This window comes from Nicotiana sylvestris, chromosome 6 (assembly GCF_000393655.2).
Source record: "Nicotiana sylvestris chromosome 6, ASM39365v2, whole genome shotgun sequence".
Classification (NCBI taxonomy): Eukaryota; Viridiplantae; Streptophyta; class Magnoliopsida; order Solanales; family Solanaceae; genus Nicotiana; species Nicotiana sylvestris.
Genome location: NC_091062.1, coordinates 37,099,016 through 37,113,937, shown reverse-complemented (window position 1 = coordinate 37,113,937; position 14,922 = coordinate 37,099,016). Strand labels below are relative to the sequence as shown.

The 14,922-nt window shown below is 34.8% G+C and overlaps 1 protein-coding gene across 2 annotated transcripts; it reads right to left on the bottom strand.

The window, feature by feature from the left end:
- Nucleotides 1-333: 333 nt before the first annotated feature.
- On the bottom strand, nucleotides 334-11,343 carry LOC104214213 (probable E3 ubiquitin-protein ligase ZFP1). Of its 2 annotated transcripts, none has more exons than XM_009763855.2 (7): nucleotides 11,208-11,343; nucleotides 10,877-10,968; nucleotides 3,384-4,249; nucleotides 2,601-2,968; nucleotides 2,373-2,474; nucleotides 2,023-2,190; nucleotides 334-798 (listed from the first exon to the last, which is right to left on the bottom strand). In XM_009763855.2, the coding sequence occupies exons 3-7, from the start codon at nucleotides 4,201-4,203 to the stop codon at nucleotides 652-654; spliced, it is 1,605 nt and encodes a 534-aa protein (XP_009762157.1). In that variant the 5' UTR covers nucleotides 4,204-4,249; nucleotides 10,877-10,968; nucleotides 11,208-11,343; the 3' UTR covers nucleotides 334-651. The 2 variants fall into 2 exon arrangements, with proteins under 2 accessions (XP_009762157.1, XP_009762158.1); XM_009763856.2 differs by having other exon boundaries at nucleotides 10,877-10,917; nucleotides 11,208-11,340.
- Between the last annotated feature and the right edge of the window lie 3,579 nt (nucleotides 11,344-14,922).

The following is a 14,922-nucleotide window of genomic DNA, read 5'->3' as shown; positions in this document are numbered from 1 at the left end:
CGTAGGAACAAAAATTAGAATTTACTAATAATTGAGGAACCAAAAATGCTATTATCCCAACTCAAAAATATGTAACGTTCTTATGTTTAACAAAAAATAATTAACACAAAAAATAAAACTAAATTAAAAATTTCCCAAGCCTTCCGGCTTTAAAATCACTCTATATATATATGCTAACAAAAATATGCAATAAAATAGATCATACAGCACCTGAACTATGCTAGGCTAGGCGCGAAACTGCCTCCAGAGAACCCAATGCTAACAAAAATCATCATAGGCAAACATGTACAAATCTGCTAACTTGAATCCACCATTTAATTCTGGATATCTCCATCATACACAACACATCACATTAATCCATAAAGGATACAATAATCAGGCGTGGTCGAACCAAAAAAATGTTACATGTCTGTACAAATTCACAATTATGCACGGTTCAACAAAATTAAGAGGTCTGTACAAATTCAGGTGACAAAATTAAGGTCACCATGTACATTCTTTGGACATCTACTCAAATCTAGCCAAGTATATACAACATATATATATATAATACAGGTTCACGAACGTTTCCTCTTGTTAGAGAATAAATATTTAGCAAGAGAAGCAAAATGTCCCACTCTTCCAAATTATTCATCCACCAACTCCCTGTATTCACAAATTCTTTCCTGCTATTGACAATCCTGTGGATTTGCAGATGGGACAAGTGTTCTTCACAACCAACCACTTCTTTACGCACTCCGCATGATATTCATGTCCGCAGTCAAGAGTTCCTATCTTTTCTTGGTCGTCGTAATCAGCCTGAAAGAGAAGATATAACATACATTGCAAGCCATCAGAGATATAAAGATATCAAAAGAAAGGAAAAGCAAAGAAATGTAGGTTCAGAGGAAAGCACAACCAAGAATTAACAGCGCATAGTTGGATACTGATCATGCATTACAAATCCAGACAACATAAATACAATACACAGCATTCTATGTGAACAGAAAAGGATGGAAAAGAAACATCACAACAATTTGGCTGGTGGAAATCCAAAAATTAATGATGTCATCAAACTGAGATGGTAGGCAAGCTTATAAAGACTTAGGAAGGAATCCAAAGCATCCTCTAGCGAACAGTTGTCACAATTCAGCCGACAGTGTAAGCTCTCTCTTAAATAGATACAACCTAAGATCGTAGTATAAGTTTTCGAAGTATAATCTTGCAACTACACTTCGTTCTTATAATTGGATATCAACCTATTCTTTCTCAAAATATTGTATACTGTTACTTTTAGCGTTACAAGAAAATATAGGAAAAGAAGACAAAATCAATTCCAAGCGCAAAAAAAAGTTTTCCGCGTGGAAGAATTTGCAAAATCACTATTTTCTTTATTAGGAGGAAGATAAAGCATTATAAGGGGACAGTTGTGCCAACTTCATATTTCTGATTAATACAATTTCTCTCCCACACTTGACTTAGTTAACAAATGAAGCATCAAGCAAATTTCTTTAACCATGGTGTTTCTAATTAAATGTTCAATATTTTTCTAATCCTAAATTGGTAACTAACAATCTTGTCGTTAGTTTCTAGCTTTATAAATTAACTTTATAAGATAATAAACCAAGGTCGGAATGAGAGAGAAAAAAAGAGATAGGTAATATTTTTGGGGGGAATTGGAGGGGTAATGCTTTTAAATAGGATTTAGAACCTACTACTAACATTACAAAAAAATTGTGAATAGAAGATTGATGATTACGAGAGTGAAAACAAGAATAACTATAAGAACATAAACTAAGAGATATAAGAACATCTCCAAGGAAGTTGATTTAGAATGGAGTTGAAGTTCATAACAAACTCGAACCTACTAATCTGGTTGTCTGTGCAACAGATTAAACCTTTGTCTTGGTTAGTCTGCTTAAACAGGACCTAAAATAAAATGGGTCCGAGAAAAGGAGACTAAAGCAGAGCCATCCCAACAGTAACCCCTGAAATTCATACGCAAACCTACTCCTACTCAATGTATTGAGTTAGCATTAATACCTGGCATATGACACAGAAATCAGTTTCGTGATCCAAACATGCAGCGCTTTCCAGAGTGCAAGGAATCCCAGTGGGCGAAAATATTCTTGTTTTCAAATGGCTAATGATTATTTCATCTGATAATCCAGTTGTTACATTGCCAATCTGCTCCCCCAGTGCAAGAAGCTCCTGGTAAAGAATTTTAAAGTTGCAGAAATTTAATTACTAGATGTTATGCAAACAAATTGCGGAGTAGACAATAATACCGAACTAGTAACTAACATAAAAATAAAGTAGAGAATTAGAATATACTCATCAACCATCACAACAAATGTTAGACAGTACATATAATCGAGAAACCTATTGCTCACCTCATAGGACATGTGATCTATGTCCAAACGCATATCTCTGTGCTGATCAACGGGGGGATTATTAACTTCATGGTAGACTGGAATATCCAGCATTGCCACTCCCTACATATAACAACCAAGAAAAGATAATCCCACTAGCATTCAATCCCATAATTTCAAATGCATCAAATTAGACAATAATATGACAAACGAAGTGATGGGACATGGTCAAACAGATAAAAAGTTTACATCTTCTGGCAGAACTCTCATATTAGGAAGGTTCCGATGTCTAGTATTCCGTTCAAGCACAATAGCCCTTTGATGAGGTCTGTACAACCCAAAGCCAGTTGGTAGCGAGGGCATATATATTGGTCCTGCCTCTACAGCGCCTTGCAATAGGTTGGTGGTGATGTTGGAGGAATTATTTGGTAGGTGTCTGCGTGAGGATGCTGTCATTTGTGGAGGGAAGGTGATAGCCTGTCCTCTCATTCCTTGAAAATTAGGTGGCAGATGATGAAGGCTTGGGTGCCCTTGAGGAATGGGTGGATGTTGAAAACTATTCAAACCTCCATTGCTGGATGTTATTTGATAACCCTGCACACCCGTGTTTCCAGCATCTACAAGTAATAGAGAAAAGCAAAACAGATGCATTCAGTTCCTGAAGTTAAAGTGATATGAATTTCACTTGAAGATTGGTGGGGGGGTTTGGTGGGGGGGGGGGAGAGAACTTTACTGGAGGAGATATAGAAAAAGGTGGGACACATGCAATCATTTATCAGAGTCAACTTTTAGCAATTAGAATCAGCAAAGGCAAAAAGAAAACAAGACATGTTTTCCTATGGATTTTTCCAGGACAAAAGAAGCTAAAAGATTTTTTTTGATAAGGAAGGAAGCTAAAAGATTCATTGTTTAGCTGGATGGTATGCCAGTAGCACATAAGAAAACAAAACTTTAAACAAGGAGAAGATTAGCAACAGTGAACCTAGGAAAAATAGATCCCTAAATCTCAATTAAAAAAAGAACATAAATTACCAGGTACATAGGGTAAAGGAACAGCATGATTCCAGGCCCAAGTTTGAGCCTCACTACCATTGCTGTTGAACTGCCGGTCCAACCAAGGATTGCCAGGCAACTGATGGGCTTGACCTGCATAGTTTCCTTGAAAGAGATGATTATGGTTACGTGCTGCGACGTTATCTGGACCACTAGCACCAGATCTGTTACTCATACTTCTCGGTGCTCCATCTCCAATGAATGATGATGAATTGCCTCCATAATCTGGTGGTGTAAATGATGCAGCATCAATTAAGACATCATATTCGTGTGCCCTTGTAATCACTGGAGCAACAGAAGAACTGGAGCCTGCCAAAGCATGATGATATTGAAGATTCACAGGGATTCCTTCAGCATTCTTTCTCTTAAATGAGCTTCCCATATCGTCCATGTAACGATTGTTCCTTCCATAGCTGTCTGAATTCATTCCAAGGATGTTGTGAGAGCTTGATTGAAGCTGATCATGTGGCCCGTGATTTATTGGAATGGGGAAATCTCTAGAAGCAGATGGAACAGCCATGTAGGGATTGTAGTGATTTGACGAAGCAGAAATGGCAAGGTCAAGATTGGTGGTTGGATGCTGATGTTGAACCGCATTGTACTGTGTCACCCCATGCTGATGGTCTGATAGATGGTGCAAATAGATATTACCAGCATTTCCAGGAGCTGGTATTACTGTGTGAACATTAGGCTGTGGTAAAGCCGCTAAGCTCCCATAAAATATGCAAGGCTCGGAATGAAAGAACTCTTGACCTTGCTGATCTGCTTCCAAATCAAATATATAATTACCGTGTGACATACTCCTTTGGCCTATCTTGGTGGTTTACTATTTTGTTGGGTGATGCCTGATTGGAGGAGAACAAGCTATCAGACGTACTGTAAATATCATTGACTAAAGCATTGCATAAACTTCATAGATGGCCAGCTGAAAATCATTTCTTTAGAACAGAGTGACAATCATTTCTTTAGAACACTGACATTTAGATCCGTGGATGCTTATTACTTCAATATCTTTCCCTAAGTTCATCTCAGTAAGTGAAGTTCAATATTGAATCTAAAACTGAAGCAGTTCTTATTCAAGATATTTAGGATTCACATCTTCAATTCAGAAAATTGAGCTCGGCTAACACATCATCATCTCAATATAACACTAATGACGCTAGATAGAAGAGCATGGAGGTCGAGGATTAGGGTAAAAGGTTAGTAGGTAATCGAGCGATTTTCCTCCTTGTGGGACAGCATGGTTCTAGTTTAGAGCACCCTATCTGCTCCCTCTTCTCTTTATTAGTTTTATTATTATTATTCTACTATTATCTTATTCTTAAATTTTATTACTATTGTTGTTTCTTTTACTTTGGTTATCTTTACTATTTTTGCTGTCAATACTTTTGTTTCTTCAATATTTCTATCATGGCTTTTTACTCTTGTATTTTTTCAAACCTGTTTTGGAAACGCTTTTCTTGAGCCGAGGGTCTATCGGAAACAGTCTCTCTACCTCACACAAGGTAGGGTTAAGGTCTGTCTACAACTCACCCTCCCCAGACCTCGCTCATGGGATCACACTGGGTAATGTTGTTATTTTTGTTTACTATCCAAAATAAAGCCACATAGCTCATTGTGTTTTTTCTACTGTAGTTATATGTAGTAAAAGCAACCAAACCAAACAGAAATAGAAACAAGAATGTAATATATGGCATGCGGAGACTTGGCAAGCTCTTCTTTCTGATTCGGAAACCAAACATGTCAACCAATTATTATTTTTATCAGTAACACCTCAACCAATTATTGTCGAATTCACTACTAATGAAGGTATATCTTCATGATGGCAAACCAAATTGCACAGAAAAATATTGGACCCATCATCCATCTTCAGATTGAGCAAACAGGCTGGGATAGAGAGATCACTTTATGTAGCAGAAACACAAAGATGAAGATAAATAATCATCCTAACTTCACCTGTCCCACAAATCAAGTAGAACATCAGTTCTGGCAGAGAGCAGCCATATCACCGAAGATATAGAGATCTGCATTCTGGTGGTAGATATTAAGGCAGGGCAGTGACACTGTTACACAATGCCCAATGCCCCAGAAAACAATGAACTCAGCAGGATACTAATGTAGAAGTTACATTAAGGGGTAAAGGTGGAGGGTGTGGGTTTCACTGATGGAAGACACTGATATACACCATAAATACGATGATGTCTTAAAGTCGCCACAAGTAAAGTACGACTAAACAAATAAAACAGATTGGTAAGGAGAAGCCGTAAAGCAGTAGGGTTTTGTTTCATTAGCAGTTTAGCACAATGGAGTCTTTTCTGTTGCAATAGAAAAGCATTAGAGGGCCAAATATTTTCGATTTTATTGAGTCTCAACATGGCTTTAGCAAAACGGAGTCTTCTGCAGTTTTCAACCAAAAGCACCTTTGTAAAATAAAACCAACTAGAAGCCATTTGCAGCTAGCATACCAAAGATTTCACTAGGCACCGTTCTACCAAAATTAGAGTACGGATCTTATATGTATTCATAAACTCTTACACAATTGAAATAATAGAACCAATAACCTTTTAACAAAAAGGAAAAGAACTCATAACCACAGTGATGTCATAGCTTTACCTCCAAACAACAAAGTGATTTTAGAAATCAGCAATAACTTCCCAACCAACTCCCAGGAAATAGAAATTAATGCCATCCTTAAACAGAGATGAGGACTTATCAGCAACCCATGCATCCATGGCCAAAAAATAATAACATCAAACAGTGACTCACACAGATAATACTTTACTGATTGACGAGACGCGAGGCGGTGTTAATGCGAGATTGGAGGTTTGAAGACAGACCCTGCAGTTTAAAGGTTTCAAGTTGAGCAGGACCAAGACAGAATACTTAGAGTGCAAGTTCAGTGATGGGACCAATGAAGCGGACGTGAACGTGAGGCTTGATACACAAGTCATCTCTAAGAGAGTTAGTTTCAAGTACCTGGGGTCTATTATCCAAGGTAATGGGAGATTGACGAGGATGTTACACATCGTATTGGAGCGGGATAGGTGAAATGAAGGCTCGCATCCGGTGTTTTATGAGATAAGAATGTGCCACCCAAACTTAAAGGCAAGTTCTGCAGAGTGGTTGTTAGACCGACTCTGTTGTATGGGGCAAAGTGTTGGCCAGTCAAGAACTCAAGAACTCCCATGTCCAGAAGATGAAAGTAACAGAAATGAGAAAGTTAAGATGAATGTGAGGGCACACCAAGATTGATAAGATTAGAAATAAAGATGTTTGGGTCAGGGTAGGAGTGACCTCGATGGAGGACAAGATGCGAGAAGCAAGGCTTAGATGGTTTAGGCATGTAAAGAGGAGAAGCACAGATGCACCAGTAAGGAGCTGTTAGAGATTGGCCTTGGTGGGTCTGAAGAGAGGTAGAGGTAGGCTAAAGAAGTATTGGAGAGAGGTAATTAGGCAGGATATGGCGTTGCTTTAGCTTTCCGAGGACATGACCCCTGATAGGAAGATGTGAAGGTTGAGAATTAAGGTAGAAGGCTAGTAGGTAGTCGAGAGTGTTTTTTTACTCATACCAGTAGTATCAGTGTTAGTCTTGTATTATATTACTGTTAGATTTCTATAACTACATGATGTTCCTTTCGCCTCGTTTTCTTACTATCTTGTTGTTGCTACTGCTTGATGCTACTTCTTTCTTTGAATCTTTCTTCTTTGAATCTTTTCTTGAGTCGGGGGTCTATCGAAAATAGCCTCTCTACCTTCAAGGTAAGGGTAAGGTCTGCGTACACACTACCCTCCCCAGATCCCTTCACACTACCCACTTGAGAAATTATACTAGGTTTTTTCTTGTTGTTGTTGTTGTTGTTGTTGTTGTGACTCACAAACAACTTCAATTTACTAGAACTAGTAAAGATATATCGTCTGTATAACCTTACTAAAAAAAAGGAATTAGCTAAATATTTCAGATGGATATTTTGATCAAACCATGTTTCCGCCTGTTTCAGCCAAACAGAAGACGAAGAAAAGGAATGTACAATTACATCGGTGTCCACTGCCTGATCATCATCATACAACATAGATGAAAAAAGCTCTCCTACTTTTAGCAACTAATGACCAAACCTCTTTCCCTTAAAACCATTCTAAATTATGTATCTAAATATGTTAAAATGCTGACGTCTCCTTCCTTGTAGCTTCCTTCCTTGTAGCTTCCTGGTATATTAAATAAAGGCACACAGACAGAACACCAATTTTTCTTTTTTGGATATATCTTTCAGATTTGATACTTCTGACCAATCTGACAAACCAAATAAAGCTTCACACACTAACAGTTGTTGAAAAGTCACCTCTGTTTTGAATTAACATTCCTTCACAGGAATTTTCCTATAGCCATTTAAGAAAACATATAAAAGTCTCGTCATCTACAGCAGTCCATGTGTCCTTATTTTTATTTTTGGTAAGTAAAATGAGTACCTATGTAGGCCGTGTGTCCTTAATGATAGCTATCATAGAATGCAGAAGAGACTTCTATCCGCACATATTGCCGAATAGAAATTCCTTTTCCAATAAACAGACAAAATTCACATTCACATAAAGAGAAAAAACCGAGAATCATAGAGATGACGATGAAAACTTGGTATATAATCACAACCGTTTGACTAACAATAAAAATCAATTCCAAAGAGTAGATAACAGGTCCAATTAGAAACCGAAAAAGAGAAGACCCGCCTTGCAGAAATACTTATTCCCAGTTTTAAAGACTCAAAAAATACAATCTTCTATGTGATGATTGACAAACGACTCATGGTTAAAGATGAGTAGCCTCCAACTGATATTAAAGATGAAACTCAAATATATCTTACTAGTTAATTTGCTCGCGCTTCGTGCGGTTAGATATATATATATTTTTTTTTTTTGTAAATCTTGTTGCTATAGAAGGGAATAAAAAATTTATAATACCAAAATCAATGAGTAAACATACTTGTAAGACATACACATGAAAAAACTGAAAATCAAATGAATAAGGATATTAAAAAAAGTCGATCCTGTGAAGAGCAGCCCGATGCACGAAGCATCCTGCATTCAATCATGTGAATATCCGTGCATGAATTATTAGTAACCTTTTTCTGTTTTGTTCTTTTTACCATCTAAATGAAAACAATATAAAATGGGTAAATCACAATACTACGCTCTATCTCCGCGCTAAACACCAAACCAAGAAAATTCCGCTCCTGTTATCCATAGATGGAGTAAAAAGTTAGTTTTTTCCTTTACCATAAATTTCTATACATTAATAATGTCTAACATAGTTAATTTTTTAGAAAATATGTTAGCATATTTTTATTTTTGGGGGAACCATCCAAAAAACCAGACATCACAATATTAATCTTTGCACTAAACCCCAAACAAAGAAAATATAATTTATTGTTACAAATAAACATTTTCTCCTTTAACATGAATTTTGATATATCAAAAAACATCTAAGTAATAGACTTTATTTGTTAGCGATATTTTTCATTTTATGTTTTAACCAAAGTAAATTTTTACCATTGAATAAAAACGCGTTCGTTCATTACAGTGATATCAACCAATGAAAACTAACAACTAAATTCTTTCTTATTTGCAATGTTTAGATACATTGATGTAGACCGGGATTTAGTATCAACTATCAATATGTTGGAGCAAATGAGAAGGTACCTAATGAACAAAAATATCAAGATCTTCCATTTCTCTATGCATGTACACTTACCAGCTTTAAGAAAACTACTTTGAGCTATAGAACTTACCCACCTCCACCCCACCAACCCTACTTTCCTACCTCTCAAATACCAATGTCGAAACCGCCAATGCCAACCAAGAAGAGCTATCCACTACTCCACCATCCCTAGCAAACATCTGTCATAGTATGATACTATGATTCCTGCACCAAAGCCCGCACTGTTATCTGTTCTCTTGCTTCCGTTCTTTCCTTGAATTATCCTTTTTAATTCTTCAGTTGAAACTCATGAATTCTCCTTCCACAGATCTTCTAGCTTTTCTGGCAGCCTCACTCAGACGCCAGCGTCAGCCATCTCTGCAGTTGGCTTTAGGACACCTTCCAATCATCCAGCCTGACTTACATCTTGTCTTCTTGCCAGTCATTACCCGGGTATATATATCTTTCAAGAAGTTGTCCTTCATAAACCATTGGCAGGATTAAAAGCTGTTGTCTTGTACTTATTTTCCCACATAATTGTTATACATAATGGTCAGTTATGGTATACGTCCCGACCTTTCACATTCTAACATCCTAGAGTTTCGCATTCTAGCATTAATCATGAAACAAAAGAAAGAGGCTTTTTTGGTAAAATGAGAGAAAAATGTGAAAAAATGACAAAAAAGATAATAGCCATTCTGGTCTAAGAGAGATGCCATGTCAGCACTCTTGAATTGCAACCACCATGAACAAGCTGGTTTTTAGTTATGACCACCAGTCCTAAAGTCCAGGTAGCTAACTTTGCAAGTTTGGCATTTCTTGTAGAGTTACAAAATAACAATATTTAGAGAAAGTCAGACAGAAAAAGAAAGAAGATATAAAGAGAAAGAATAGAGAGCAGAAAATAATTAATTGCTCTCCTATCTGATGCAAAGCAGCAGGCAATCTAGGACATATCTTCACCGAGATTAGAATGAATATTTCTCTTAAACAAGACAGGAGGAGCTGTTTGTCACCTATACGTGGTACATTTCTTCAGTAAACACCTATCAACCGTCATAGAGCTAGAACATGAAGTCAAAACGTACTCTTGCTTCTGAACCTGCTTTAAGTAACTTAAAGAACCTTTAGGACAAGGAGTAGCCAAGGCAAAGATCTAACCAAGTTAAAAGAAACCCAATTTCTTAAAACCTAATACATCAACGTACACCCAAATAACCCCGGATACTTTTTTTATACACCTGGATAAAATCTTGAATTTAGTTTAGAAAAACAGCCAAATCCTACATTAGGACTTCAGGATTAAATCATCTCATGTGTGGCTAAGACCACGAGGGCACAAGTTCAAGCATGCAAGTTAGCTGCATGCATAAGACCAAATGTCCAACCCTTCTTCGGATCCCACAAATGTTGGAAGCTTAGTACACTAGGCTTCCCTCCTTATGTTTAGCTAATAGAGGAGTGGGAAAGACAAATTACACAGATTTTAATCAACTACTTCAATTGGTTGTCAAAAAACACTACCCAGAAACTACATGAATTATTCAAAAATCTCCAAACCAACTCAGTGAAGGAATGTATATAAACAAATAATAAATCACAAGACCTCGACTATAGCCAAACCCCATCACAGAAAAACCAAGTAACGCGGGCATACATCCAAATAGAAACATAGAAAACATAATCTTTTAACATTATAAAGGTCAATGTAACATACAACTTATACACAATCACATGCAATTCATGGATGAAAAAAGGGAAAAAATATGGAAAATCGAAGCCTGACCTTTTTGTCATCCAAATATCGACTCCTTTCCCAGTTGTGGCCTTCAAATATAACTCAGAAATTTCAGATAAATTAACTGCAGTGGGAGACCCCTACATAATAAATAAAAAACAATAAAACCTCAAAATTTGGATTAGATATCAAAATGGTGATCAACAATCATCAAATTGAAATTTTAACAAAACCCCACAAAATATTTGCTTCCTATTGGACCCTTTTGCATGTTAAGAACAAGAAAACAAAGAAATAACTATACACTACCAATTTGAAAATTTCATGTAATTAAAGATAATAACTAAAACTTTTAATCAAATGGGTAACGAAAACTAACCAAATTGAGGTTGATCAAGGCGATCGATAGATCCCAGAGGGAGAATGGAAAAGAGAGGTTTCAATGGAGAAAGTGGAAATTATTTACGGTTAACTGCTAATTGGCTGTTTGATTCTCATATTAATTGGCCGCGTTATTTATTTTTGGAGTTTATGTTGTCATCCTTAACAAGACAAGATAAGGCATTCGAGGGTATTTGAGTAATTGCGCTCATGTAAAATTCATTACTAGTAGTACTACTAAAGTCCAACTCGTGAAAAACAGTTTCAACAAAATCTGAGAGAGAAAGTATTTGGACAATATTTGACTTGACGTTAAGAAATAACTTACGGCTAATTTGGTTCGGGACAAAGTTATTCTGAAATGATTATAATACCGTATTTAATATGAGATAAATAATATTAAAATTTTAGTACTTATATTGCTATTAAAATCTAAAATTTTATGTTAAAATTATTATTTTTAATCCCAGCCGTCAAACGATCCCTTAGAAATTAAAATTAATGAAGCATATTTAGAAGTTAGCATTTAGACAAACATTTATTTATTTACTTAGGAAAAGGCATGAAGAGTCGTGACTAGAAACTAATATTTCACATAAAATACCTAGAAATCAAACGATGAGTAATATTTACTTGAAGTTCAAAAGCTAAAATTCACTATTCAAGATATGAATTTAATAATACCAAAGTATTTTTTCATGTCTAATGGTGCACTTAAAATCACTAGAAATCCATATACACGTGAAAAATGGTAAGGTAGCCTACAAAGCTCAATTAATACCCTATAATTGATTGGTTTGGCAATTGGCATTATTTAACGAATTAACAATTCGGCTTATAATACTGACAGTTTAATCAATAAACAATATTCTTCTGAGTGTTAAAATATCTTTATTTCCATTAACACTATACATACTCATGTAATATATATTAAAAATTAAAAATCTAATGGAGAAAGTTGATCAATTTATTAGTAAAAAATTATTACATCCTAAGATTTGAACTTGTAAAATCACGATTGAAATTGTAATATTTAAACTATTTTTACTGGTGACGCACTCAAGGCAGGCCTAATGGTCAATAAAAATAGGTGCAAACCCTAAATTTCAGTGTTTAAATTCCAGCATAATTACATGATTTCTTTTCATCGATCTAAACTTTAATAGATAGAATTATTCGATATATAACGAAGAAAGATTGTAAAAACTGATAAAATAACCAAGATGCAAGCGTGTAAACTGACCATCTATTTAAAAATATAGCTTAGTTGAGAAGGTGAAGTGAGGAAAATGCTTTCTGCCACACAAAGAGTAGGTCCGATGCTTGCACTGCTAGCTAACTGCTCATGTGATTTCCCTTTCTTTGCAATTTGCATAACCGTCCCAGGTATATTCTTATTTTGAACCATCACAAAATTAAGGTATACTCCCAAAAATAGAAAAAATGAAAAACACAAAAAAGATCAGACCATACGCCTCTTTGACCTAAATTCTGGTAATTTTAACTTACTTTCCGTGCCTCTTTTATTTCAAAAGAGATATTTGTAATCTCATACACATAACATACGTAATAATCCTTTTTAAAATTACCGGTTAAGCAATATAATTCGAAAAAAGTTTAAGAATGTATTGAATCACAGCGAATTATGATTGTAAGATTATAGTAAAACCTCCTCATTTGCACTTTTATTTTTCTCTTGAAACTTTAATGTTAATCATCGCTTCATAATTAAGTTTTGCATATTGTTGTATATATCTAGAAGATCAATAATTCGTACTGTTGATAAAGTTCAAGATTAACATGGAGTAATATATATTCATCGTGAAATAATTTCTAGTGAGAATTTTAAGTACTAAATTTTTGATACCTTGAATGAAAAAGAAAATAATATATCAAAACAAAATACTAGTCAGCAAATAATCAATTTGATTTTTTGTTGTTGTTAAATATGGAAAGCAGATGCTTGAATGATCAAAGACGACATATGCACAATGACAGAATAAAAATAATCCAACAATTTAAGAAATACATAGTAAATAAAATGGTTATCTTTGCAATTGAGTACTTAATGGTCATGGGATAAAACTACAATACCAGCTATTTATATAATTCGAATTATGAAATTATGATGATAATACTACCACCCTTGTATATACATTCCCATTATTTTTGACGCCAAACTAGGGTCAATGTTTTGTTGAAAGCTGTTTAATTAGTTCATTGAACGACCAAAGCAAAGTGCATTTTGTTAGTTTCGGAAAGCATCATACATCTTAGGCTGTACAACTTGTAAGTCTGCTTGTATCAATCTTGTAAGCCTTTGTAAGTTGTGAGTTTTGTAGGTCGTGACAGATCTATAATTTTAGACGCTCTAAGTTTAAAAATACAAAATGAAAACTCTACTTATATTTATTTTTCCTACAGATATATATAAAAAAGGTTCCATTTCAAAGTAGTGAATTATGCCGAATACGCAAACTCATTATTGGATTTGTCACTATAATTGTGGGGATCAAAAGATATCTCAAACTTGAAACATGGAGAATGATCAGTTGAAATGAATTAAAGCATCGAATTATGTTGGTGCATTCGTTTATGTTTCTTTTTGACATGTAAAGGGGTAATCAATAGGAAAAGCAGATCGAATCATAGTACCACGTATCACGCAAAAAATGATTAATTACTATTATTACCAAATTTATAATGTGAATAGGATTTCGAAGAAGACCATGTTGGAAGTAGTTGGAATATTAAAGAGTATAAGTAACAAAAGTAAATTACCTCAACTAATTAACCAATATACCCATATATAATTCTTTGATGCTTCCATTGCTAATTTTTTTTTTTTAGTTTTCCATTATGGGTTCAGTAGTACTTATATTGGGATTTCGACTAATTCATCAAATTTGAAGCGTGTAAAGCTCATTAAAATGGAAATAGTCACCACTTAAAAAAATTGTTATTTTCCTTAAGACTCAAATCCGAAAACTCTAACTAAGAATAAAAAAAATTATATTCATCTTACCACAATCTTCGAGGTTAAGAATAAAAGTTTGTGATTTGCGGCAATGGGAAGATGTTTATTGTGACTTTGCACGGTAAATTGCACAACTCTTTTCGTGTCCAAGACCTGATCACCTTATGCTTTCCCACATGGTCTCCAAGTTTAAATCCATTAAAAGTGTTATAAAATAAAAACAAATAAAATGTTAATCATTGCACAACCTCTCCCTTGATGCTACGTGTTACTTCTCCTTAACTAGTGTAATTAATAATTACTTTGTTTATTTCTCCTATCACGAATAATTCAATAGACACCTTATTTAATTAATTAAACAACTAATGTGTAGCGTGTTAGGTTCAGAGTATGTGTCTGATTAAAGAGAAGAGTACACTGCATGAAAACAAATGTATAACTTATTGAAAATGAGTTGTTTAATGCGTATAAAACATATGACAGGAATAATTGCTCGCATTAATTGCTTTAGAGTTTTGGCAATATTCATCTATTACATACTGTAATAAACCTCAAAAAGGGCAAGCAACAGTACTTAACACTTCCCTTTGAAAACCAAATTAATTTTAATTAGTTTTTTAATATTTAAACTAAATCAAAGCAAATATAGTACAAATTTATCGATTTAGTTACTTCTTTAGCTTATCTTTACTAATAACTTAAAAACCTAACATTAGTTAGAAATTTGATTACAATA

Bases quoted from the DNA above. Each gene is read 5' to 3' on its own strand.
- LOC104214213 (XM_009763855.2), bottom strand. From the start codon at position 4,203: ATGTCACACGGTAATTATATATTTGATTTGGAAGCAGATCAGCAAGGT. The intron at 2,191-2,372 runs GTGAGCAATAGG...ATTCTTTACCAG, and splicing joins TAGATCACATGTCCTATGAG to GAGCTTCTTGCACTGGGGGA. The intron at 799-2,022 runs GTATTAATGCTA...CTTCTCTTTCAG, and splicing joins ATTTCTGTGTCATATGCCAG to GCTGATTACGACGACCAAGA.